This window comes from Benincasa hispida, unplaced genomic scaffold (assembly GCF_009727055.1).
Source record: "Benincasa hispida cultivar B227 unplaced genomic scaffold, ASM972705v1 Contig916, whole genome shotgun sequence".
NCBI classification, from domain to species: Eukaryota; Viridiplantae; Streptophyta; class Magnoliopsida; order Cucurbitales; family Cucurbitaceae; genus Benincasa; species Benincasa hispida.
In genome coordinates, this window is record NW_024065251.1 from 254,752 (window position 1) to 282,704 (window position 27,953).

The following is a 27,953-nucleotide window of genomic DNA, read 5'->3' on the forward strand; positions in this document are numbered from 1 at the left end:
ATACCACAGGACATGTTGACACACATCCTTCTCCCACTTACTATAAATACTCTATCCATTCACCTTGATATTGACCCATGCAAACACCATCCGAAAGGGGACACTCCCAGGGCACCATAGGCCAAGCATGAACCTCATGGTGTGAACATTAAGGGAGAAACATGAGTGGAATTAACATATCATATATATTCCCCCATTGAGTATTTTAACAACCTAGGATTTAATTCACTTAGAAAAAACACGGCTAATTATTTTTACTAAGTGTCTGTTTAAGTTTGTCCAAAAGTAACACTTACTTTGGAAAGTTAAACAACTTTGATCAACATTCATTAAACATTTTAACAAATATTAATCAACTGTTGCATGCTTGTAGCAAATCTATCTAGTTCACCTTTCCAGGTTTCCTAGGTAGGGGTGTTCCGTTTTCGTCAGCTTAAATACTCCAGCTTAGCCAGAACCCACCTTAGACAAAAGGTCCCTTATAGATAGATTTATTATAAATTTAGCCTTCTATTCAAATCGATTTAATCCTATTAAACTGATTTAAAAGATTAAACTTAGGTATCTAATCTCATTAGAACCGTGAGCTTAGGTATATCTCAATCAAATTTTAAAACTCTTTTAAAAAATGATTTTACCTAAGTTTTCATGCAACTCTTTCTTATTGATTTTAATTCTAATTTCATTGATTATGGCTCTTATAAAGAATGAAACAATCAAAATCAACCACATTGCTAAGCTAGATATCCACAAGGCATTTATAACTCCTATAAATAAACCTAAGTGTCATACTTCATGCAATGTTCATTCATTATTATATATAACTTTTATATAACTTGTAATGAACCAAGCATACATGCCAACATACACCCGTATACTATAACACTTATAATATAAAGATGATGCATGAATATGCTTAATGCATGCATATGTTATAACTCTTATATTATATGATGCATGAGCATGCTTTAAGATAATTTAATCATGCAAACTACTATATTATAACACTTATAATATAAAAATGATGCATGAATAAATGCATAACCTATAGTGGGTTTTAAATCTATATGTCATACATTATGGCAAATAATCAAGCATACATCATATGTACATTAAACAAAAAATTGATGGATCGGGATAATTAGCCTGAAAAACCAGAAATAAAAGCTATTTATTACATAAGGCATCGAGTCAACCGGTTCAAAAAGGCGAACCAGGTCTTGAATCGCCCGAGCGAAGCCTCGTCCCTTTGATCGTGCAGCAGCTCCATGTGATCGTGGAGTAACGCCTATCGAATATAAACGATCGTGTAACATGGATCGAGTGCCTTTGAACTATGTGATGAACATGAAGGCCACGCGATGAAGTAGCTAGTGACTATGCGATGAAGCGTGCTAGTCTACATGATCGTTTAGTGCGCGCACCATGTGTCAAGTATCTTATACCCTATACAATCGTCGACCCCAAGCGTCTAAGCGATCGAGTAAACTCTTTACTCGATCGTGTAGCATTAGCTATATGATCGTTTAGTAAATACTACATGATCGAGTAGAACTCTTCTACATGATCGCATAGCCAAATCTAAACGATCGTTTAGCTTGAGCTACACGATGCACAACCTTTGGTCTTCTTCCTTGAAGCAAACAACATTTCCATGCGTCTTTGAAGCTTCATCACAAACGACTTAAACAAAACAAAAACTTTCAATAGAGACTCGATTGCTTGTTAATTATGCCCAAAAACGCAGGGGCCCTTATGAATTAACTTTGGAAATGTAAAAGAAAGCTTAAACAGAGGCAATCGTCCCAAAACATCCATCAACCATCATTCACAACTACATCTAACACTTGAACGCATTGTAGAATCTATAAAACCCACCCAGACTGTAAATGACTTTCAATACAGCAATGGAATTTGGAATATCAGAACAACCTAACTCTGATACCAATTGAAGGAACTCTAAATCTAGAGAACCAGTGAGCAGAAGCGGATCGTTCCAAACTCCATTGAGAAAGAATACATACATTTACAGTCTAACAGAAACGATTATGCATAAAGACTAAATTACAGCATGCTACTTCCAAAGTAAATACAAAGGGATCGATTATAATACCTTTGAAGAACTTCTTGTTCACGTATTTCCCTTAATCAAACTCAAACGCGTCCAAATAGCACGAACGCAATGATCAACATAGAAAACAACACGAACTGGAAAATCCTTGATCACAATCGAGTGCAACTCGATCCTCGACCCTCGAACACAACTGGACACCACCATTCGTTTACCTTGGTATTCTCAATGTGAAAATCTAGGAGTTGTGGGCTCTGTATGACTTTGGATAGAGGGAAGAATGAGGTAAACGATCAAGTAGATGATCAAGTATGCGATCAAACGATCGTGTAAAAGAAGAAGCCTATCGTATAAACTTGATACTCGATCATGTAGTAACGAGTAACTATTGTATAGTAAACTCGATACTTGTTCATTTAGGCTCAAAGGCTATCGTTTAGTAAAACCTTTTTACTCGATAGTAAATTCTTGTGAGACGATACAAATGGTTTTAAAAAAACTCTTTTTTTCTTTTTTATCTCACAATTAACATAAAACCGCAAATAACCTCCCACTCAAGTCGGTTATAGAGAAAAAGAATTATTAATTATCACATAATTAATAAATTATAAATAAATACAATAACTAACTTATCATATTATATTTATAACCTATAGTTTTAATATTGCATCATATGTAACTTACAAACCATAGTTCTTTTTCTATTTTATGACATTTAATGTAAATCACATTTATATTAATTCCTCCAATTAGATAATGTATCAAATACATCATATCAATCATATCACGTATAATTGAATTGATTTAATTATACCATATATAATCAAATTCCTCTAGTTAATTTAAACACTTCAAACTAACCCAAAATCTTATTATCAACTGGAACCCATTGAGCTACCAAAGGGACCTTATGAACCTGTAGCTTGAAGCTCTAATGGTACGTGAATAACTGACTAAACTCTTTAATCACGTGATCCACCATCCGTTAACTATCGGACACTCCACTAAAGACCGAAACAATGCTCGTCTTCTCCATCAAAACAATGCTCTCCAACCCTTCTTTGAAGCTTCCCAGGAACAACATGAGCGACTCAAACTTACAAACTACAAACTTTATAGCAAGATTAATGCCCAAAAACGCAGAGGCCTTTACAAACCAAATTTGTAAATAAAGAAAGCCTTAAAACAGAGAGTTTTATCCTGAAACATCTATCGACAAAACTACATTCACAACCATTCATCGCATGAAACAGAATGCAGATTATAAAACCCACTATTACTGTAAAATCGTCAATAAAAGAATGGAATTTGGAATCAGAAACCTACAACCTGGCTCTGATACCAATTGAAGGAACTCTATGATAAGAGAACCTTGAGCGGAAGCAGATCAACCAAATTCCATTTTTCATTGAATGTAAATTTTACAGTAAACAAGAAACCAAATATGCATTTAATTATAAATTATAGCATGCTCATGAAAGAGTTTTAGAAACCTACCTTTGAAGGCTTTTTTTCACGGTTTCCCTCAAACAGTTCACGAATTTCTTGAAGACTTTCTTCAAGAATAACCTCGAACAAGAATGAACACGATCACGAAGGTTTCTTTGGTATTCTCAGGGTCAGAACCCAAGAGTGGTGGGCTCTAGTTATTTTGAATATGAGGGAAAACTTAATGGTAAGGAGGAAGGAATGAGAGTGTTCTCGAAAACTCAAAAAACACACAATCTCTTCTGTTGTTTTTTTCACTGTCAAAATCAACAATCTTAGCAAAAAGAAGAAGAAACATTTTCTTTTCTACATGCCAAATATAACCACCACCCATTTACATGGGTGGAGAGAAAAGAAGGGAAGCGAGTTGTAACTCCCTCCTTTATATTAAAATAATAATTAATATAAATATAAATATGATAAATAACTTATCATATTATATATATATATATATATATTTATATTTATATGTTATATCAAATATAACATATAACCTATAGTTTTAATATTGTATCACATACAATATAAGCTATAGTTTCTTTTCTCTCTTATATGACATTTAATATAAATCATATTTATATTAAATTTAACAACTGTGAATCCAATTCGTAGAAACTATATTTGAATCTCATTCAAATATTTATTTCCTCTCATTAAGCTATAATGATACATTATAACAATTATATCACATATAATTGAATCAACGTAATTATATCATATATAATTAAATCCCTCTATTAATTTGAACAATTCAAATTAATCCAAAAACTGATTCTCAATTAATCCTTTTGAGCTACCAAGAGGACCTCATGGATCTGTAGCTTGAAACTCCAATGGTACATGAATAATTAATTAAAACTTTAATTAGATTATTCATCATCCGTTAACTGTCGGGCACTCCACTAAAGACTAACAGCTGCACTCTTCGCACTACATATATATTTCTTTGTCCATTGGATATAACCAATCAACAGTATGATGGCCCTTCACAAATTGCTCGTAAGTACAGCTAGGCCAAATTATCGTTTTACCCCTGTAGTTATACCTAACTCCTTAAGTACCATTGATTCCTCTAATGAACAATAGTTCATAGTCCAACTATGACTAAACCCCTCTCGGGCCAGGATAGGGTGTAGCGCCACATTGTTCAAGACCCGGAATCAATCCTTAAGGGAGCAATTTATCTACTTACCCCTGCCTTGGGGAAGGAGTGAATTCTATCTTGTGTAGTTGTGTTCCCAACTCCCCTATCAGACGAATCCTCAAAATGGTAGGCTTGTTGAGTTGGCGATCTGGCCACTCTCACCCATACAAATCAAAGGATTGCCCTCATAGGCAAGAGTTCAAACTCACTCAGGATTCAGGTCATGTTATCTATGGTCATCCTGGTGAAATGTAAGTCTCGGTTATGAGCGGTGTTTTATAATGAACTAAACATTTCATGGTCCGATCTTATACAAACTCCTTTGTATAGAATATCCCCGCTCACATGTCTATATATGAATGATCAGGATTAGATCACTTGTAGCATTTTACAACAACTGTAACACCTACAAAGCGGGATACACTCGTAGTATCACTAGGATAAGGTACTTAGCCTTATTCATCTACTACAGACCATTTAGGTTGTCACTTAAACATGATCCACCCATACGTCTCTACATACATGTTTAAGTTACAAAGATAACCTTGGATGTTAGTTTATTGGTTTGTGGTTAATGTAACTAAAATATCATATATTTTATAGACAATGAATAAAATTTTATTCATTGTCTATATTTTATTCATTGTCTATAAAATATATGATATTTTAGTTACATTAACCACAAACCAATAAACTAACATCCAAGGTTATCTTTGTAACTTAAACATGTATGTAGAGACATATGGGTGGATCATGTTTAAGTGACAACCTAAACATAAAAACACAATGAGTTTGTTCAATAATGTTTACAAACTATAGGACCCTACGAGATTTGGGAAATCAACCCCAACAAGTTCTACTTAGATAATAGAGTGCACAATCCTTGCCCTTCTCTTTTCTTATGCAAGAAGTGCTCCAAGCGATATTTCTTTAGCAACAATACATAATATCAATGGTCTTTCAGTTGTAGGCACGCTCAAGACTGAAGGGTTGAGCAGATACTTCTTTATGCTATCGAACACATTTTAGCATGTCTGGTCCCATTCAAAGACTGTATCCTTCCTCATCAATCTCTAAAATGGTCAACATCGACTTGCAAGATTAGATATAAAACTTCTAATGTAGGCCAAGCAAACTTGGAAACTTCTTAACTCGTGCAAGTTTCTCATACCTGGCATCTTCTGGATAACATCACTTTTAGATCAATTTATTTTAACTCCACGGTGCCTTGCAATAAACACAAGAAACTTTTCTGAAGTCACGCCGAACACACATTTAAGGGGGTTCATTCTTAATTAATATTTTCTTAGGCTATCAAAGATGAGCTTTAGGTATTTTAGGTGGTCATATCACTTCATGGACTTCACTACAAGGTCATCAACATAACATTCAACATGTTTATGTAGCATATCATCAAAGATCGTTTGTGTAGCATGTTGGTATATGGCACATGCATTCTTTGATCTGAAGGACATCACCTTGTAATGGTATATACCTTTTGGAGTTCGAAACGTTGTTTTTACCTCATCTTCTAGAGCCATTCGAATTTGGTTATATATTGATGACCTATCCATGAAGAATAAAGCCTCATGCCCTGTGGTGGCATCCACCATAATTTATGTGATATGCAAGGGAAAGTCTTCTTTTGAGCACACATTATTTAGGTTAAGAAAATCCACGCAGAAACATAGTTGACCATTCTTTTTCCTTACGGGAACAATGTTGGCTATCCATGTTGAGTACTTGACTTTGTTATAAATCCAGCCTCCATTAGCTTGTTAACCTCCTCTTCAATTTGAGGAATCGGTTCTGGTCGAAAGCATCACTGAGCTTGCTTGATTGGCCTGATATCTTGGTTTAATTGCTAGGCGATGGACAACCACTTTTGGATCAAGTCCAGACATCTCTTTGTACGACCAAGCAAAAACATCTTTTATATGTTATGAGTAAGTTCACATATTCATTTTCTTCATTATCAGCAAGTTGTGCACTTATGAAGGTTGGATGAGGCGCTTCTATCGTGCCAAGGTTGACTTCCTTAAGCTCATCAATTGTTGATTGGCCACCATCCTAAAGCGATAATGGAGCTTCTTTCACATCTCCTTCAAGCACCTCAACATTCGATGCTTCTTTTATTGTGACACTACAATAACTTGTCTAGGTCATTCTCTTTAGGTCGAGTGATAATGACATCGTGTCTCTTTACTTAACCTTTTATATATACGAAAACAAGCAACTTCCTTTTCATTCTTGATGGAACGTCACTGCGAATTTTTTTGTCATTTTTCACCTTGCATGCTTTGCCTAAGACCGATATGAGAGATTGCTTATGGCTTCTTGTTGTAGTCATGCTTAATCTCTTGAAAGCAAATGCCCACATGGTTGGAGTCGGACACACATTATTTGCCTTATTCAAAGTCTTGCTTAGCCTCTGAAAAGCTGAAAATCAAGTAGAGCCAAAAGCTTAATGTTGATTTTTATCTTTAATTGCAGGCATACCTAGCCTTTGAAAAATCAAATAACGTGCCACTGAAGAAGTAATGTGACTAAAGACAAAAGTTCTCTAACCTTTGCTTCTTTTGTCTTCTTTGGAATCGTTGCTCTTTACTACGGTAATGTGACAAGTGTTTGCAACTTTTACTTTCCTTTTTTCAGTTATGCGAATTGGCTTGAAGGACTTATATCCAAGTCCAGTTCTTGAACTAGGTATATAATACCCTTATTTTTTAAGCTTCTTTTGTGTCGGAAAAAACTTTCCTTTCGTCAAATATCTTTAGGTTTTTAAGCCCCATAGAGTCGTAACCTGCCTTTGCCATCAACTTATATGCCTTTGGATCGAACCCATCTTTTGTCCATTTTTCTGGAAGGACTATTTTCACTTCTTCTTTCTCAGTCTTTTTTACTTCTCCTTTATCCATCTTTGTAAGTGATGTGCTGAAGTTTTCCTTCAAAATTTGACATCTTCGATAGTTAGATTTTTGGAGCATTCTGCAAATAGCGATTCACCTTTCTTGCATCGAGAAAGAGGAACATAACATAAGACAGGAGGTTTTGAGACCTTTTCTTGTGGGCTTGTTGTCTTTTCGTTCTTTGACACCTCATACTTGATTTGAGTGGTCGGTTCATCATTCTCTCGAATATTGAAAGCATTTACTTCACTTGACTTCTTTGTTGTGATCATTTGTTGTCCAGGCTTATAAGTGCCTTTGGCCACAAGAACTTTGGTTGATATAACTTCACTGATATTATTGATTTTTATATAAAACTTTGCATCAACAAAATGAGACTCAACCTCTGAGAATGTGTTGGTGTTGGCGTCAACCTTTCTAATTCTCTATTGATAGAATTTTAAAACACTGATGGAGTGTGGAGATTATACTCCATTCTCATGAATCCATAGACGCCCCAACAACAACCTGTAGTGGTTTTGAATCGATCGAAATATAGTGCTTGCTTGTAAATCCCATATGGTGATTTCTAGATGAATTGTGCCTATCGCTCGTTGTGCTCCTTCATTAAATCCTTGAATCACCAGTTTACTACTTGATAACTCCTCTACTGATATACCCAACTGATTCATGGTTGACTTTGGCATAATATTGATGGTTGAACCATTATCAATGAGGATTCAACTAAGTTTTTTTTTCCTTCGGACATATCCTGACACAAATAAGGGTTTATTATGAAGCTTTAACCCAAGTAAGAAATATTCATCAGTGAATGATATTGATATACAACATGAAGCACGTCTATTTATTTATAATGCATAAGCAGTTGGAAATCCATCATTTTTTAATATTTTAACAAGCGTATTTTTGGCTCCTGCAAGAGTGACAACAAATCATTTATGTTGAAAGAAGGTAGTTCTTCCAGCATGGTCATTGCTTCAGCAGAATTTGAAGGGGTGTCGTCATCTTCAGTCGTACTGACAATGTGACATGAAACAACTTCAACTAGAAAGCTCTTTGGAAAGAAGTCCTTCAAGGTTATTGATTTTTGAGGTCGATGAAGCTCCTCTCTTTCTTCGATGTTGATCGAAGTCTTCTCGTATTATTCCTTGTTTTTCTTCTTTGAGACCTACTCTTCCTTTTATAGTATCGATACGAATGAGATTCCTTCTAAACAAATTTTTGTTTATGCTTCTTTTGACGAGTTACTAACGTCCATCTTTCATATGCATCTTTTACTTGCTCCTTTTTTTTTCTTGGGAGTCAACTTTTTGGAGGTCGGTTTTCTGTGATGCCTCCGGTGAAGAATATACAATAATAGGCTCAAGAGATCTAAATTGGATTAAACTCCCTATTGCAGATAGTCGAATATCAGGATTAATCATTACTTCAGCGTGATTTGTTTGTGCCACATCGTCGAGGTCCAATCCAATCTTTTTCTCCTGAGCTAACTTCAGAATTAGCTCATTCAACACAAAATACTTTTCTACTGGATGACTAATAACTTTATGATATTTGTAGTAATTGGGATCATTAACTCTCCCCATTTCTGTAAGTCGTTTACATTCAAGATGTTTAACGAGTTGTTTCTTCAATAGTTGCTCTAACATATTAGGCAAATCAGAGTCTGGAAAAGGGTAAACTTTTTCTTATCTCTTTTTTAATGTTGGGCTTCTTTTCTCACCCCCATCTTGACATTTTTCAAATTTTTTCTCCTTAGATATCAACTTTAAAGGGGTCATGTTGACGACCATAGCTTCTTTAGTAGCACTCTTCGACCTTCTAGATGCTCTTCATTTCTTTCTTTTCTTTCTTTACTTCTGGAACCAGTAAATCATTGCTTCCTCTAGTAGCTCCATATCATGAGCTTGGGTTGTTAGCTCTTCAAATGTTTAGGGTTTATCCTTGTTGGATATACATAAGTCCCAAGTTCATTCTTTGAGTGCACATTTCCACTGTTGACAGTTCAATTAATTTATCTTTGCAATCAAGGCTTAATGTTCTCTAGGGATTGATGTAGTCAATGTTCGGCTCACCTTTTCATTGTTTGGTGGCGGTAAGCTTTATCATGCTAACAATACGCTTAGTGCTGTAGAAGCGGTTGAAGAATTCTCTTTCAAACTACTCTTAACTGTCAATAGTTTCAGGTTCAAGGTCAATGTACCAGTTGAAGGCATTTCCCTTCAGAGTTCGAACAAAATGTTTAACCAGCAAATCTCCCGGTGTACCAGCATTTTTACATGTTTCGATGAAATGAGCAACGTGTTGCTTTGAATTGCCCTTCCCATCAAACTATTGGAACTTGGGTGGCTGACATCTATTTGACATTCTTAAGTTGTCAATCCTCTTTGTATATAGCTTGGAATACGATAGGGAAGTCTGAGTAGGCCCACCATATTGAGCCTTGATGAAGTTTTTAATCATCTTTTGCAATTGCTAAACTGATAATGAAACAATTGAAGTCAAATCTTGTGGTTGACTTTCTTATATAACAATCTTCCCTTTGTCATTATTCTTGACTACGAGTATATGACTTGACTCAACAGCATCACGACTCTTGATGTAATTCTTGCGAGATGAAATTCCCATAATCCATTTCTTCGAATGCCTTCATTAGCATGTTAACTTTCTTTTCGAGTTCGGCCATTATTTCTTCACTCGTTCCCACATTTGCCATCATGACTGACATTATATTTGAGTATGATGTCTCCTCACTTGATTGTTCATAATGTGGAGTATGCTTATTAAGTGCAGGACTTTCTCTAATGACAATTCCGCCTTTGGATTACTTTGAGATCTGTTATATATTCCTCGCAATCTCAAAGGGTGGCAGCTCTTCAGATTGTTGAATACCCTTGGAGCGACTACAAGTAATTGGTCTACTGTAGACATCGCTTGAGGTTTTGGGAGCATTATCTTTGGATGCCATGACTTCTTTAGGTAAATCTTGTTGTAGATAAAGAGATGAAAGATAAAGACGGTCCCATTAGACGTGTCAATCCGTTCACATGATCCAAAGAAATTAAATTCGTGAAATTTGTATTGATTTCAGTATAGTAGATACAATCTTTAATATTTGATCCCTTGATGCTTTCTCTCGAACGTAGGATAAAGTCTAAAAATTCTAATTATCCAGTCTTTAGGAAGTTGTAAATTTAAGATCAATTTGAATTTCGACCTTCTATAATTCAAGAAAGTTTTAGTCTACCAATTCTTCAATCTTTAGAAGGTGGTAACCTTGAGATCAACTAAAACTTCAAAGTCTTAAGAGCTTCAAAGGTTTAGTCTTGATCTCTAGAGTTTTAACACTTTGTTGTAAATTCTTCCCACCTCCAAATGAAAGTGCAAGGACTTTATTTATAAAAAATTTCCATAGGCTTTAGGTGGGCTTGGGCCCATTTTCTTTAGGCTATTGGGCTTGGGCCCAATTCCCCTTTGGGTTTGGGCTAAAGTCTGGGCTTGGGCCCAATATTTTCTTCGACCCAAAATTTTCCATTGCGGGGTTGAATGGGGTTGGATTTTGGACCCAAGAGACTTCAGTTACTTGGTCCAATCCAATTTATGACTTAAAACCCAATAGAACACCGATCAAATTCATTAATCGTGGTCTAGGTATCATCGTTGTTGAAGTTGATAAGCCGTCGTTGTGATCAAATGGCCGAATGGAAGAAGACACGTGGCATTTTAATAAGCCATTTATTTGTCTTTATACTTTTTAAATTAGGGACACAATAATTCATAAATGGCCCTAAATTTAATCAAATTAACTTTGTTGTGATAGGGTGGCATTTTTTGTTTGGTTGAAATTTCTTCTCCAACAATCTCTATATTTAACAAATTGATATCATACTCTAATGGTTTATTATAGTTTAATAGTCAACATTATGTGATTTTTTTAATACAATAGTGAGTGGAGGTTCAAACCACAGACAAATTGGTCGCTAACACATTTGTATGCTAGTTGAACTATGCTCGTTTTGACGATATTATATGATTTGAAATTATATCGACGCATCTAAAATTATATTTATATGAATTTGTACTTAGTTACATAAAATTCAAGATCCTGGTTAAGAATATGGGCAAACCTTTTGGTTTCTAAAATTTATTATAATTTTTTATTCACATAATTTGATTAACCAATTAAATTCAAACTTGTGGTTTATCCAACAATAGATCTTATAATTTGAGTAGAAAAGAAAAAAAAAAGTGTGATTTTCTAAAGTTATTGCTTCCACTTAAAATACACGTGAAAGTATATTTTTTTTATATATATATATAATTACTCAAAAAGATTTGTTTATATATATACTAGGTATAACTTTATTTGTTTCCCTACCGATCTGCTATTAATCACTTTTATCTAGGTTCAACTTGATAATCTTTTTTTTTTTTTTTGAAGTTCACATTACTAACAAATTTGATTTAATATGGTTTTTTTAAACAAATTTGTTCCTAATTGAATATTTTTATCTATTAATTTAAATATTTGATATTAAAAGAACAAATATACTAATAATATTTACATTTATAATAATAAAATAAAAATATAATCAATGTTATTAGAAATAAAAACATATTTCTAATATATTTATAACTACTATTTAACTTTTTTTTCCTTAAAAAAATAGAACTATTCTTGTATTAAAGAGAAAATTGTTCTAATCTGAATTTGAATTGCACACGATGATTAAAAAAATTAAAATAAATAGAAAACGTAGGAATGTTCTCCTTGATCTGCCCTCTTTCTCCTTCCACTAGTAAGGAAGGACGGTAGTAAATAAAATAAATAAACATAGAAGACTAATGCACTAAAAAGATGGAGGAAATATCTAAATCGCAAAAAGAAGAATGGATCGTTAACAATATAAAAATATACAAATAAAGAGTTAGGAAAAAATTGGAAGAACGTCGCGGAGGTGAAAAAGAAAATAAATCATTATGAAATATGAAAATGAGAAATATATATGTATATAAAAGAAAAGATACCTTAGAAATTGTTGGTATAATTCAGTCCACACAAATTTTGAAAATAAAAATGAATAGTATTTAATGCCGATGATGTGATATTTTCTTAAAAGTTATATTGCACTTAACTTAATATAATATAGTGAGATTATTTAAGAATTTAATGTGAATTAGACAAAATTAGAGATAAAATTAATATTTAAAATGAAATGTGAATATGTGTGTGTTTTTATATTACCCTTCTAACAAAATATATATATATATATAGTGAAAATTGTATTTAACGATTTAAATATGAAAAGTTTCCCATAACCCTTTTAGATTTAGAATAATTAAAAGATACCTGCAATGCACGCGAAAATTCATCATTTTAATTGAAATTAATTTTAAAAAACGTATAAAATCGAAGTTTTCTTGTTACGTAAATTAATTTAGAATAATTTTGAAATGTGTTGTATGTAGTTTTAAAATTTTAAAATGTAATATTTAAATTTTGAATAATTATATTTTCGATTGAGTTTAAATAGTAAATATTTGACATGAAATTAAAAAGTAATAAAAGAGATTAAAAAAAACTAAATTATTAAAAGAAACCACGTGGATATGATTAAAATTTCAATTCAAAGGATACAATTGAATTTGATAAAATAGTGATATAATATGATGGTTTATTACCTCAAATAAAATTCTTTGGTATTCTTCGAGAGGAAAAATAAATAAGTGTTTTAATAAATTTGATTTTCTGATTATATGAGAATATCAAACTTTGTAAATAATATCTTAAGCACACCTCTCCCTATCAAATTGTGATGTTTTACACCTACTATTTGGATTGTGTTCTTACGTGAATAGATGAGTTGATTCGATTTGTAATCAAATCCTTTCAAACAGTCGTGTCCTGTTAGCAAAACATTGCAATTATTCAATGTCTCTCTTTAAACGAACACCTCAACTTGAAGAGTTGCATCCTATCAACAATGATTGAAGGGTAAATTTTTAATTTGTTATAATTAGAAGGATAAAAGATGAAACAAATATTCTTCGATCCTCGATAACACCCCTAAATTTTAAAAGTATTGAAAAATGTATTAAAAATATCTTAAGAACACACATAAATGATTAAGATTGAAATATGTGTATAATGGAAGTAAAATGAAAAGTTGTAAATTAAAACTGTGATAAATAAGTGGCACAATAAGATAGTTTATTATTCCATGGGTAAAATTTTAGTGTTCTTATAAGAGACTGATTCCAAGAGGGGAAAAAAAGAATGAATGAAACAAGTATTTAATAGATAGAACTTTCATTACAGGAGAATTTCATTATAAACAAAATTTTAGAGATATCTCTTTACCATTGGAGCGTAGCTCAACATTCAATAATTATATAAAAGGTAGAAAAACATGCCTTCGTGTATTATATCCCTCAACTAAATCAATGGTTTTATTGTGAGAAGAGTGATTGATACCCATGGACATTTTTAATAGGTACTATGTATTCATCGATCAAGTCTCTACAAATTTCACATCATTTCATGTGAACTTTTCAAAGGACCAAAAGTGCATAGTCCACATACGATCTTAGTTTTTTTTCCTTTGAGACTTTGTCATGCATAAAAAAATAGCAATACTAAAGAACAAAACGTTCGATCTTGATTAACTTGAATGAAAAACAATAAGAGAATAAACAAACATTATACTCCACAATTTAAGATTTCTTTACTTAATGCACTAAAAAACAACAAATTAAAATTTAGATAAATAAATAATATTGCAAGATAAGTCTTTACCTGATGAGTTATTATATGAAAAAACTGGTTTATGAAAAAGAAAACAAAGAACGAAAAGAATATTTAATCAAATGAACTTTAATTATAGAATAATTTAGTAAAGAACATTTTAGGCACATCCTTACTGATAGATGGTGATGTTGCACATCTACCATATGAATCACATCCATATATGAATGAATTTGTCGATTTAATGTATATCCACCTCTATCTGAACAGTCGTGTCTCACAGCATAATTTGTAACTATTCAATGAAGGGCAAAATAGAAATTTATTATAATTGTAAGGGCAAAAGAAGAAACTAAAGATTCTCCACCATAACCCTTTATATATATATATAGTATAGATTACATGCTATACACATATAATTTTAATGGTTATGTATTGTTTTATTTCTTTAAAGAAAAAAAGACGCATTCCCCATCATTTAAATGTTAAATGCTCGTTAATACAAATAAACGGGCCAGGCCCACTATAAATAACGAAATGGGCCGTCAGCCCGTAAACAATAGGGTTTTATACCCAAAAAGAAAAAGAAAACCCTCCTAGGGTTTTTTATATAAAGTATTTCTTTCTCTTCTCTTCCGCCATTCTCTTTGGGTTTCCTCTTCGCTCGCGGCTTCAAATCTACAATGGTGAGACTTTCTTCTTGCTTATTATCTGTTTCGACCTATTTGCTCGTCTGCAGTTGTAGATTTCAGGTTATGCATGTTGGGTTTACTTATTTTCAGTTGTACTGAGGTTGATAGCGTTTTTCCCCCCTTACTGGCTCCCGTTTTTGGTCACTCGACTCCTAGGTTTAGTTTTTGACCATCCCATTTCACAAAACTGCTTTGTGACTCTGTTATCACAAATCGGAGCTAATGTCTTTTTTTCTTCTTCTTGTTTTTGGGGTTACTGATTCTATAACTTTGAATTCAAAGTCATACATGATGATCTATAGCCGTTTGTGATATGTTTCAATGTTGACGAGCTGTTTATTGTAGGCTTTTGCCAAAGCTCAGAAAACAAAGGCCTACTTCAAGCGTTATCAAGTGAAGTTCAAGAGAAGAAGAGGTGATTTTTTCTCCATTTAAAAACATATAAATGTTTTGATTTCTTTCAAGCTTTTTGATTGTTGAATCTTTTTATGCACAGAGGGCAAGACTGATTATCGGGCCAGAATCCGTCTTATCAATCAAGACAAGAACAAATACAATACTCCCAAGTATCGCTTTGTTGTTCGAACTGTATCCTTCGAAAGATCTGAATGTGTATATTGTCTAGACATTTACTAATTTATTTCATGTGTAGCCTGGATAATGAAAATGCAAAATCCCTTATTTGTCGAGTTTATATATATATGTATGTATGTATGTATGTATTTATTATTCCAGTTATACATCTAATTTAATGAATCATGGGAAATATATCCTTGACATCATTTAATAGTCGAACAAAGATATTACAGCCCAAATTATTTCCGCTAGCATTGCTGGTGACTTGGTCCTTGCTTCAGCTTATTCTCATGAGCTTCCCCATTATGGGCTTGAAGTTGGTCTCACCAACTATGCTGCAGGTGTGTGTCATTATTACTGTACTTGTAATATCACCGTTAACCCATCTAACATCATGTACAATTCTTTTGTAACTGTTCAGCATACTGCACTGGTCTTCTCTTGGCTCGACGGGTCTTGAAAATGCTTGAGATGGATGCTGAATACGAGGGCAATGTGGAGGTATTTTGGATCGCAATGGTTTCCTCTAACCCTATATCTATCATATTTATAGTTTTCTGAAGGCTATGACCTCACATGCATAGGCGACTGGTGAAGATTACTCAGTTGAGCCAGCAGACACCAGAAGGCCATTCCGCGCTCTCCTCGATGTCGGTCTTATCAGAACTACAACTGGGAATCGTGTTTTTGGTGCCCTGAAGGTACTTAACTGCATATTCAGTTTATAGTTCAGTTAGATAATATCATTACCATCATATATAGCTTATGTTGTGTTTTTATCAATATTTTCTTAAAAGGTCAAACACTTCTCAAGGAGAACTGGTTCTAGTTGTTATTTAATTAATTGTGTCTGGTCTAGTTGCCTTGGAACTAATATATATATATATATATATTATATATATATATATATATATATTTCTTTTGTAATTGCAAGTCATCGGTTTTAGAACCGTTTCATGGTTCTATGACTTTTTAGTTAATGGGAGTTCTTTGTCTGGGTTAAATTTGAATTGGTAATATAAAGGAATTGGATTACCATCTTGTTTCTTTAGTTGATTGTTTTGTCGTTTGAATCTGGTGCTTGTGAAGGATTGCAAATGAATCTCAATTTTGTAAAATGCAGGGAGCTTTGGATGGTGGATTGGACATTCCTCATAGTGACAAGAGGTTTGCTGGTTATACCAAGGATGGTAAGCAGCTTGATGCTGAAGTTCATCGGAAGTATATTTTTGGTGGACATGTAGCTGCCTACATGCGTGTAAGCCTAATCCGTGTGTTTGATTTACAATTTGGATCTTATTTCATTTGTCAGAAAAAGCTGATCAACAAATTTGCATTTCTGTATGCTTAACTTCCAGACCTTGATGGAAGATGAACCAGAGAAATATCAATCTCACTTCAGCCAATACATCAAGAAGGGCATCGAGGCCGATGACATTGAGGGCTTATACAAGAAAGTTCATGCTGCCATTCGTGCAGACCCATCAGCAAAGAAATCTGACAAGCCACAACCCAAGACACACAAGAGGTAGAAACTGATCTCTAGTTTTTGATGATTGATAGAATTTTTTTTTTTGTTGTGTTGGGCATTGTTTAGATAACATTTTCTTGTGTTTATTATTGAATGGTGATAGGTACAACTTGAAGAAGCTGACATACGATGAAAGAAAAGCCCAATTGGTTGAGCGTTTGAATGCCCTTAACTCTGCAGCAGATGCTGACGACGACGACGAGGATGACGAGTGAAAAGATGAGAATTATGAAACGACTTGAGTTGGTGTCTTCATCCAAGGATTTTATTGCAGTTCTGTTATTTATTATTTTAAGCTTCTTTTGTTGGTCTAGAACTTTTCACTTCTTTGGAGTGTTCAGTTAGCTAATTATGTCTTTTGCTCATCTCGACTTTATCACTTTTTGAGACCCAGTCATAATCTCTTCTAATGCAATCAAGTTTTGACTCAACCTCATTCGTTCACTATTAAAAATGGAATGGCAATTTATATTAATGTTGAATCTCTTACGGAATTAGATTGTGACGTTCCTGTTTCCTTTCTCTCATTGATGAGTTCTTTTTTGAGATAAAAGGGTCAATTCAGTGATTACTGTTATTTCCTTTTAAGTACAAAATGTAGTGATTACGGTCTCTGTTAGATTCAATTACAAATTCTGAGTTTTAGCCATATGATTTATAATTACAATTTGGACATTCGATGGAATTCATAAATAATCACAAATAATCATAATCTAGTCTTGTGGTTTGGTAGTTGTAGGGGACAATTTATTTAGTTTTATCAAATTATAGAACTAAATTTGTAACTTTTCAAAGTATAAATTCAACTAACTTGAAACATGTAATTATAATTAGAGCATAATCAACGGTTTGTTACTGAACTTATGGATCATACTTTTGAAGTTCCTTTTTCCACGCCAAAAATGGAAGAGAAAATTGGGGCCCACAACTACATTGCCTTATCTACTACTGACCAATAGATATCAATAACCATACTCTTCAGAAGTCCCAAGCGATATCCTCTTTGACAGTCTGTTTAAACATTAGAAATGATTCGCACAAGAGACTCGGAACATTGAAAATTCTAATATCATAAACTCCCTCATATGGTAATGTGAGATTGAAAAACAATGGCACATTCACTATCTTCTATATCGGCCACAGCCAATGTCACAGCCGCCCTCTCACGCTCTACCCGAATCAGCGGCATGCAATGCTCTAATCAAAGGCTTCCAAATCTGCAAACTCGCAGTAATGCTTGTAATAGAACTCCATGTAGCCATCTCATCTCTCGCAGGTACAATTCCAGAGCAACAAGTATTTTGGATTGACTAGAGAAAAATATATTTTTCAAAAGTCATTTTTATTTAAACTCTGTTCGGAAAGTGTTTAAAAGACTATTATGAATAGTTGCTAAAGACGTCAATTTGTTCAAATTCCTCTGAAATTATCAGCCACATCTAACAAATGTGGCGTGGTTCAAAATTGCAGAAATGCTTTCTTGATCCTGACAGGGGCAATACTAGGACTGAATGTGGTTGACCGGAGTGCGGAGGCGGCTGCGAGAAGGCCACCACCACCTCCACCACAAGAGAAGAAGGACCCAAATCTGAGTGGGGTTCAGGCAAAAGTGTTAGCTAGTAAAAAGAGGAAGGAAGCCCTGAAAGAAGCTACGGCCAAGCTAAGAGCGAAAGGGAAGCCAGTTGACCAACCCCCACCTGAATAATTTCTCTGAAACCATAAACTTTTTGATGTTTTTAATCCTTCTGAATAAAGAGTGCATATTATATTAACAACTCCGATATTCGTTTGTGAAGTAAGATGTGATTAAGGCTATGTTGCCACTCTATTGATTGTATTGTACTCTATTTTATGAGTTTCAAGGGCCTAATGTGATTAGAGTTATTATAAATTTTGTTTTTTTTTGGAGCCTTGATGGAATTGATTTCTGAATTCTACCATGAAAATCAGATTGCTGAAATGATGAATAATTACCATTGTCAATATGGAGGTCATTCTTTTTCGGCTATCACTACGAAAACGTCTCCTTTAGACCATTTCCGTTGCTCATTTTTGGCTGGAGGGTTGATAACAGCTTTTTCAGCATTTGCCAAACGGTAACCAATCACAATCTCTCTTCGTTGTCGAGCTCGTAAAAGTACTTCATAGAAACTCAGTTCCTCCCCTTCACGAAGGTATAGATCAGCTTGCCTTATATGCAATTCATTACCCTGAGAATAACAGAAAAGCGGCAGGTTATGAGTATGCCAGAGTAGTAGAGGGATTACCAAAAAAGAAAGAAAAAGAATTAAAAAACAAACTAAAACTACATGTTAGAACGGATATAATGGGAATATAAATGTTCAGTGCCTATGGATGAATGGGTTGTATGCGGTATTGAAGAGTTTTCTCAATGAAGGTTAGGAACACAAGTAATCACGTTTTTCCTTATGATGATATGCATCTCGCTTCTGATTGAAAAGAAAAGGTACCTCTTCTGCAAAGAGCTCCTCCAAAACATCATTTATCTGTCGATCCTCAGCCACCATAGCTAAGGCCATACTGACAAGTTCATTGGACAAGACATAATCACTGATTTTTGACATTGAAAGCAGATTTTTAGTTCTTGGATCCAGAATTTCACTTATAATAACCGACTTATCAGAAGCTTGCTGCATTTCTCCAATCCAGGAGCCTTGCGAGAAACTTCCCCTGTGTGCTATAGTCTTAGCATCCCTGACCGGCATACGCTTAGCCTGCAAAAACCACAAGTCTGATTGAGCAAATGACGATGAAACCCTCGACATATAACAGCAAAAGGAACTGTAAGACTCCAAAAGCAAGATTTTATGGCCAATGGCCCAAATAATATATACATATATGTATGTATGTATGTATGTAAAGTGTTGGCACCCTGTCTAACTCAACTTCTTCAAGGGCCAGATGGCATCCCTTCCATTTCTTGTATGGGGTCGAAAATCAAGTGGCACCAAGAAAGTGAGAAGTTTTTTCTTTGTTCAATGTCCAAAATAATTTGGACAGGAGGGTATATTCTCATCTTCTCAATGGCTCCACGGTGCAGCCTTTTGTAGGAATGATGCGAAGACTCAAGACCCATTATTCCTCAGACTTCACGCTCTATGATTGGTGGTGGCTACTGAAAATTTTTTGAACACGAGGTTCCCTCGTATAAATTTTCATGAAGCATCCCTTTCATGAGCAGTGCTAGGATTTATGTCAATGCAAAATTCTACTTTTTGCACCTTTGTATGAAAGAAACTAAACTTTGAAAGGGTATGTACAGATGGAGTGTTAACACTTTTATTTTCATGTTTCTGGATGGAATTCTTTGGAAAAAGAGTTCATCAATCAGTGTCTTTTTGTTTATTAATTCAATTGAAGCCCTTACTCATCCAACAACAAAGAAATTACGTGTTTCTTCAGGATTGGTATAAAAATGACCCCGAAAGATGGAATGAATGGGAAGCAATCAAATAATATGATTCTAAAAAGTTTCTTAAGGAAAAAAAGTAATATGTCTACGAGGGAAAAAAAACCATGAAGACAGAAGGATTGACTCCCATGGACATAACTAGAGCAGTTAATGTCATACAAGAAACTAAAAGCCTTTTTGGTTTGCAATCCGAATTTGGTTTTATGTTTTTTGATTTATAGAATTTAGGAAATATATGATTGATAGACAACCCAAATTTTGTTTCTAAAAATTGTTTTTGGATTCTATGATCCAAATAGTATAAAATTTAAAAACAACATTTTATGTTTTCTTTGTATCCAAAATTTGAATTTTAAGATTTAAAATGCAACATTATATTAAATAAAGATAAAAACATTTAGAAATATAGTATGTCATGTTATAAACCCAATTTATTTTTTTAAATTAAAATATGTATTATTTAATGTATTATAAATTAAATTAGGTTAAATTCCAAGTTTGGTCCCTATGGTTTGGATAAAGTTAGTCATTTTAAAATTTAGAATTTTGCTCCTATTGTTTGATATAACTTCATATATAATCCCTATGTTTTATTAAATCCCATAGGGAGTAAATTCTAATTATAAACCATAGACCTAAATTTTAACTTACTCCAAGCCATAGGGACTAAAACTTCGAATTTTCCTATAAATTATATAATATTACAAAACAATAATTATACAATTTTTTTAACATAAAACATGTTCATAAATAAATTAATAATAAATTATTGTCAACTAATATTTAGTGAGTAACTACAATTAGTTTACAATTGTTTAAATTAGAAGCCCATTTCTAAATTCGGTTACCAAACATATATTTGAAAACATGATATATAACTGTTTTAATTTACTTCTTTGTTTTCAGATTTTCCACCAAACAGACCTTAATATATATGAACATCCAATTTAAGAGAAGTACCTGGATATCACGTATTAACAACAAGGTTGCTAGGGATCTTGAATCAGCCTGAATAGCTGAATCCTCTACAGATTCATCGGCAAGAATCAAAATCTGTACAGATTGTGATTATGTCACGACAGGATAAAATACAACGAAAAGAGAAATTTACTAGTAACGGTAACAAAGTAGTTTTCTACTCATACTTCTGCTCCAGGGTGAGAAAATAAATCATGCTACTCACTGAATCAAATGACTCCAAGGGAAGGCTTTCCAAATGACGCCGAATTACAGCATTTCCCTCACGGTCAACCAAGGATATATTCTCTAATCGGCTGATATCAAGACCACCATCAACAAGTTTCTTTTCCCTCTCATTCTCAGGAACATCATTGAACATCCAAAGCTCTGAACCCGGTGCTAAAAATGCATCCAATACCTATAGTTGTAGAAACCAATGAGGGCAATAGAGCGCTCACTCCCATAAATCAAGCAGCATGCATGAATTTGTAAAAGAAGAAAGAACAAATAAGAAATCTACGCTCAGTAGTTAAAATTTGTATATGAAAAATGGGACAAATGCAGCAAAATGACTATGATCATGCTGTAAACGCTAGGACCTGCACCCAAGAAGCACAGGGAGCATGTTCTCAGATCTTAATAACATTACCATAATCATATCCTCCATATCTCGCCGCCAACCACACAACAGGATTCTTTCAGCAGATTTTGGAACAAGAAATTTTTTGGGAAGACTTCCCCTCCAGACCTGCAGCATTCAACGCCAAGAAGAAATAATTAGGGCTTTAATACAAAGTACTCACCACAATCATATCGTCAATGTCTCTCCTCCATCCACAAAGTAGAATCTTCTGTGGCTTTCTTGTTGGTCTTGCAATATGAATGAATGAAGCTTCTCTTACCTGAATGATCAAATTAATTGCAATATTGTAAGTTTTAATTGTAGGGTGTTTCCTCACTTATACCCATTATAGGCATCATCCAAAGAGAGCTATCAGGGCATTCCCCCCCCTCTAAATAAGAACTTTGTCACTCTTTCTTCAATCCACGAAATAGAATCTTCCGAGGCTTTCATGCTGGTTTTGCCAAGATGCACAAAGGAACAATACTTCTCTCTCTCACTCTCAAGATTTTCTCTCTCACTCTCAAGATTTCCCTTTGTCAGCATAGTTTATTAGACAAATAAATTCAGAAAAATTTCCATTGGAAAGGAAAGGCAAGCAATACAGTAAACAGAACGTGAATGCCCTTAGTATGGAAATAAAAATGTTCCTGCAGGGAAATGAAAGCACCGTAGGTAAAGCAGCTGGAGTGTAAGTATCATCATCCTCTGCTATAACAAGAACTTCATCACCTTCTTCCAGGATATACGAGTCTTCAGGATTCAGTACAATTTTTCCACCTCGTGATGCAACCTTGATTCCACAAGGAATCGCATCAGGAAAGCTGATCAATATGTCCTCAAAATGCATACCATCCAATTGTGGCCATCTTTTGATGTAGAATTCACAGTTTTCAAAACCAAGGATATCTTCCCAAATCTACAACCATATGAAAAGAAATACATGCTTTGCTCATAAAAGATGCAAAAAGGAATTATTATATGAAACAATAAGGTAGAGCATGCACGTTGAGAAGCATGGAGACAATATTTTATTTTATCTTTAAAAAATAAAACAAGCTGATTTAACTCAATAAAAACCTGAGCAAGTCCGGGCTGGCGAGCACATTGAATCATTAGGCGACCAATCACATCATGAGCCACAACAGTTTCAACAAGCTCTCCACCAACAAGTTTAACAAGAACCTCATTATCAAGATCACTAAGTTCCACCACTATGTGCCCTCCCAGCCCTTCTTTAACTCCAGTTAGGCTTAAAACAGTTCTCAATGCACGGGCATCACTCTGCAAATTACATATATCAAATACAGATCAAGCATCACAACTCAATGATACCAATCCACTTACTTGATCAGCATTTCCATCCTCAGCAATGACAATAATTGCACGGGCCTTTGACACAGAAACCTGTATATATGGTGTTAGCAAAACTTCTAACGAAAATAATGATATGCACAATTGGAAATCTATGGTATTCATGGATCAGAAAGACATTGTATGGGTCTGCCAAAAGGGTGAATCAACAGAAAGTGAGTGCAACACTTGTTGAGAGGACCCTTCTTGCAGCACTGCTATCACAATGAAAAGATGCACTTGATTAGCAGCCTAAAGAGGCTTCTTTAAGCTGCTGTATTTTTAACAATTCACAAATCTCACAAAATTTAAGAAATATAAAGTAACAATTAGTCACGGGTAGAAATACAATCAAATACATAAAGTTAGGACAGAAATCAATTTATTAGCCTCGGAAATAGTTCATTTGATGACTCTAACTTCATGTTAATAAATGAAATATTTCAGTTTAGTTGAGCAAGTAGAGGGGCTACAACTAGTTTGAGTTAGTTATTTCCGAAGGTGAAAACTTCTTGACAGATGGAAGAAAATATCAGCACCACATAGAAGTACCTTCTTCAAGTCTGCCAGAATTAAGGGGCTTCCACTTCTGCATATAACAGAGGTACCCTTAAAATCAAACTCCATTTTAGCAATTTCAAGTTCCATTTCTTCTTTGTCTCGTTCAGCCATCACCACAACAGTTCCTCCTCCCAAGCTCTCATTGGCTATAGAAATCTGATTCAGAAGTGACCCCTAGATCCACATAATTGCATTGCACACAGAAACAGGAGAAGAAGATCAATTACAATGAGCTAATAACTACTTTAAGGACCAGATTTTGCATCAGGTAATTATTATAAAGGCATAAACCATGCAGATTGTTTCCACAATGTTTAGTAAATGACAACGTAAGATGAGCAGAAATTAGACTTTTACCAGTTTGTCGCTCCATCCAAGGATCAAAGTGTGATTTTTTTCAACAACCTCGCTTCTTCCTTTTCTAAGTGAGTCAAACTTTTCAGATATTGAATCGGATACAAGGCCAAGCATCATAGCAAATATTAACATCCCACCAAAGCTAACGGAAACTGATACTAGCCTCGGACCAATACCTTCAGAGTTGGCGTGGTTTCCAGAATCAGCCACATATGTCCAAGATAACCAAAGACAATCGACTAAGCTATCATCCGTCACTCCAAACAGTGCTAAACCTCCAATCATAATCAGTAGTAGAGTTGCTATCAACAATGCCAGTGGCTTAGCATATGGATGAATAGAGAAAAAAACATCCACCTTATACGCAAGCTGCTTATTGAGTGAAACTTCTTCCAAATTATGATCCAATGATCTTGATTTAGAGATATAGTCAATATACTTGAGGATAATGATAGGGGCAAACAACAGTGTAAGGGATGCGATTAAGGCTAAAGTTTTTAATCTTTTATCTGTAACAACATCAGCAAGATCGTCTGGTGAACGTACATCATCTTCACTTCCAGAGTCAAACAAATTGCAAGCTCGTAATTTGATGTTAAGATTAGAAATCCGGGTCTGCAGGTGGAAAGCAACTTACATTGAGGGAGTGAGCAGCACAAGGAGTAGGAAAGCTCGTTGAATTCATAAAAATAACGACAAAAAGAGGTAATGGCATGAGAATCAAACGTCCACCGAAATCATAATTGGAAAATTAAGTACCTCTAAGTCGTTGACTTGCTTCTGTAAAGATAAGTTTACATGCACCATTTTTGCAAAAATCACGACAAAAATCTACATAAATACAAGCATGTCAACTACAAATCGTTAACAACTCAAGATACGTTGAGAGAGAGAGAGAGAACAAACCGATAATGCAATAGCCAAGAAATGCCATCGAACTTTCAGCGTACTGTCAATCGGCCTAGATAAACGAGAGTTATCAGAGACTTTCTTCGCCGAGCTCGAGAAGTCCGGCAGCTCCAACTTCCGTTTTGAAGAAAATTCCACTTCAGAACGTTTAAGCGACAGGTCGCTGCGGCGATCAAAATCAAACCTCCTTCGAGTACGAGCAAACTTGACATCATTACTGATCGTTGAACACGAATGCGAATCAGAAATACAGGATGAAGTCTTCCGATACCTCTGATAATCGGTATAACGCCGTGATATCCGAGAAGTTTCAGAAAATCGACGGATGTAGTTGTGAGATTTGGCGGGGTAAGATTGCACGAAGGATTGTGGAGGGAAGAACCAGTCCCTGCTCGAGGAAGGAGATGATTCAGAGTCAAGGGACATCGCGGTAATTACATAAAATGATCAGGGTATTTTAGAAATAAAAGCGAGAGCTTCTTTTCGTAGTTGGTCATGGCCACCGATTAAATTATACATTTCCACGATTTCGATATTGACGTGATATGTGAATTCATATTTTCGTTATATTTTTAAAAATATATAAGAAACATAATAACTAAATAATAAAATATCACTTATGAATATATAATATAAATAATATATATGTTAACTTATCTAAAAGTATAAAATGTTTATTTATTTATTTATTTTTATAATTTTTCTGAAATATCTATTGAAATCAAAATTTTATTGATATTTCTATCGAAATTTTCGTAAAATTAAGATTTCGATATTTTAGTCGACATCGATATTTTAAACATTGTATACACCTTTGTTTCATAGAAAAATAATTTTTGGTTTAACTTATATTTAATCTGTGAATTTTAAAATGGTGTGCTTTTAGCTTTTAAGTTTTAAATTTGATTTCAATTTATATACCTTTAAGTTTCAAAATGTTACAATTTTAGCTTGAGATTTGAGTTTTGTTTCAATTTAGTCCATAAATTTCACGAATTACACTCTTAGTTTTTCATTAAATATTTATTTTTAATCTTTCTTAGTGTTTATTAATTTATTTTAAAAATTAAAAATTAATTAATTAAGTTGCACTATTTTTATCACTATAAATTGATTTTAAATTTTCATTTTGTAATTATTTTAAATTAATTAATATTTAGTGAAAAATTGAGTTTAACCGTGTAAATCTTAAAATCTATAATTAAATTGAAATAAAACTCAAATCTTAGAGATAAAATTGTAGAATTTTAAAATTTAGGAAATATGTAATAGGTGGTGTTTTTATTATAGATAAATAAATATATATCATTTTTAAAAACTAATTGCATATATAGAATATTTGGAAAGATACGTTTACTTTTTTTTTTAATTCCTAAAATAACCTTCTTGTCCCAACGTCGTCTTCATCGTTTTTTATTTGTTTTTTCATGTCATATTTTTCCGCGGCTTCTTCATCAATTCCAACTCTTCATTCTCCCGCTTCTTCTTCATCTGTCTTCTTTTTGGTCAAGCTAATGTGCGTTTTCCAGGTATGTCTTCTTTATTGTTTATTGCGCGATTATGAGATTAGTAGTCATGAACTCCTATCACTGATATTAGTCTACCGATGATAGATACATATCATAGTCTATCGATGATATTAGTCTATCACTGATAGATATTGTTTTCCATTTATTCTACTAGTCTATCAATGTTATGAGTTTATGATTAAGCTTGCAGTAGTGGTGTTTCATAGTGGACGGTGAGATGATAAACATAATTACTTGAATTACAAGACTAAAGGCGTATTGGTCGATGAGGTTATGTGTTTTGAGAGTTTTATAAGTTTGATATTAAAGGAAATTCAATTGGATGTATCTATTTCTTCAATACAATTATCGATCTTATTGGATTTTGGTATCATTAACATTCAAATTGTGGTTGAAATTTTATATTTTAAATTTGTCTCGTGAAGTTACTTCACGAGACGAATTTCATGAGAAATGAACTTAACTTCATGTTATTTCTATCTTTTGTCTCGTGAAATGAACCCAATGAACTCAACTTCACGTCATTTTTGTCTTTTCAAGTAATGTCACTGTGCTTTCTATCACTGGTATTAGTCTATCATTGACATTGATCTATCATTGATCACCCATTATATAATAACAAGAGTTTAGTCCTTAGAACTTTAAAATAGAAAGCATAAAGGACATAATTTAATAAAATGAACTACATATGAAGTTACTGTGATTAATTTCAAGCAATGTCATTGTGATTTCTATCACCAATATTGGTCTATCATTGACATTGATCTATCACTGATCACCCATTACATAATAACAAGAGTTTAGTTCTTAAAAATTTAAAATATAAAGCATAAAGGGATATAATTTGCACTAATTCAACCAATGATCCAACAATATTCTATATAAATTATTCAAAAAAAATAAATAATATTCTCTATATATATATATGACAAAATGAACTACATATGATGTCTATCATGGATCGTTTCTATCACTGATACTACTATTGTGTCAGTGATGGAATATCGTTGGGTTAGGATTTTGAAGAAGATTGATAGCTCTAAAAAAGAGCTATTATTATTAGTTTAACTTAA

The 27,953-nt window shown here is 33.7% G+C and overlaps 3 protein-coding genes across 6 annotated transcripts; 2 read left to right on the top strand and 1 right to left on the bottom strand.

The window, feature by feature from the left end:
* Positions 1-14,921: 14,921 nt before the first annotated feature.
* LOC120070099 (60S ribosomal protein L5) lies at positions 14,922-17,587 on the top strand. The gene is made up of 9 exons (XM_039021953.1): positions 14,922-15,043; positions 15,395-15,464; positions 15,546-15,637; positions 15,840-15,966; positions 16,047-16,126; positions 16,210-16,326; positions 16,749-16,883; positions 16,984-17,153; positions 17,260-17,587. The coding sequence occupies exons 1-9, from the start codon at positions 15,041-15,043 to the stop codon at positions 17,369-17,371; spliced, it is 906 nt and encodes a 301-aa protein (XP_038877881.1). The 5' UTR covers positions 14,922-15,040; the 3' UTR covers positions 17,372-17,587.
* A 502-nt stretch (positions 17,588-18,089) lies between these two features.
* Positions 18,090-19,047, top strand: LOC120070100. The gene is made up of 2 exons (XM_039021954.1): positions 18,090-18,432; positions 18,627-19,047. The coding sequence occupies exons 1-2, from the start codon at positions 18,266-18,268 to the stop codon at positions 18,859-18,861; spliced, it is 402 nt and encodes a 133-aa protein (XP_038877882.1). The 5' UTR covers positions 18,090-18,265; the 3' UTR covers positions 18,862-19,047.
* On the bottom strand, positions 18,264-25,853 carry LOC120070097 (ion channel CASTOR-like). 4 transcript variants are annotated; one of them, XM_039021950.1, is made up of 13 exons: positions 25,349-25,852; positions 25,202-25,273; positions 24,443-25,057; positions 24,077-24,259; positions 23,519-23,578; positions 23,252-23,455; positions 22,842-23,090; positions 22,199-22,297; positions 21,773-21,967; positions 21,550-21,642; positions 19,628-19,891; positions 19,131-19,366; positions 18,264-18,466 (listed from the first exon to the last, which is right to left on the bottom strand). In XM_039021950.1, the coding sequence occupies exons 1-12, from the start codon at positions 25,775-25,777 to the stop codon at positions 19,148-19,150; spliced, it is 2,682 nt and encodes an 893-aa protein (XP_038877878.1). In that variant the 5' UTR covers positions 25,778-25,852; the 3' UTR covers positions 18,264-18,466; positions 19,131-19,147. The 4 variants fall into 4 exon arrangements, with proteins under 4 accessions (XP_038877878.1, XP_038877879.1, XP_038877877.1 ...); XM_039021951.1 differs by lacking the exons at positions 18,264-18,466; positions 22,199-22,297 and adding an exon at positions 22,353-22,451 and having other exon boundaries at positions 18,960-19,366; positions 25,349-25,853; XM_039021949.1 differs by lacking the exon at positions 18,264-18,466 and having other exon boundaries at positions 18,960-19,366.
* Between the last annotated feature and the right edge of the window lie 2,100 nt (positions 25,854-27,953).

Bases quoted from the DNA above. Each gene is read 5' to 3' on its own strand.
- LOC120070099 (XM_039021953.1), top strand. The intron at 15,967-16,046 runs GTGTGTGTCATT...GTAACTGTTCAG, and splicing joins TCTCACCAACTATGCTGCAG to CATACTGCACTGGTCTTCTC. The intron at 16,327-16,748 runs GTACTTAACTGC...TGTAAAATGCAG, and splicing joins GTGTTTTTGGTGCCCTGAAG to GGAGCTTTGGATGGTGGATT.
- LOC120070100 (XM_039021954.1), top strand. From the start codon at position 18,266: ATGGCACATTCACTATCTTCTATATCGGCCACAGCCAATGTCACAGCC. The intron at 18,433-18,626 runs GTACAATTCCAG...TCAAAATTGCAG, and splicing joins AGCCATCTCATCTCTCGCAG to AAATGCTTTCTTGATCCTGA.
- LOC120070097 (XM_039021950.1), bottom strand. From the start codon at position 25,777: ATGTCCCTTGACTCTGAATCATCTCCTTCCTCGAGCAGGGACTGGTTC. The intron at 21,968-22,198 runs GTAATGTTATTA...CTACAACTATAG, and splicing joins ATATGGAGGATATGATTATG to GTATTGGATGCATTTTTAGC. The intron at 19,892-21,549 runs GTACTTCTCTTA...TGGTTTTTGCAG, and splicing joins TGTTAATACGTGATATCCAG to GCTAAGCGTATGCCGGTCAG.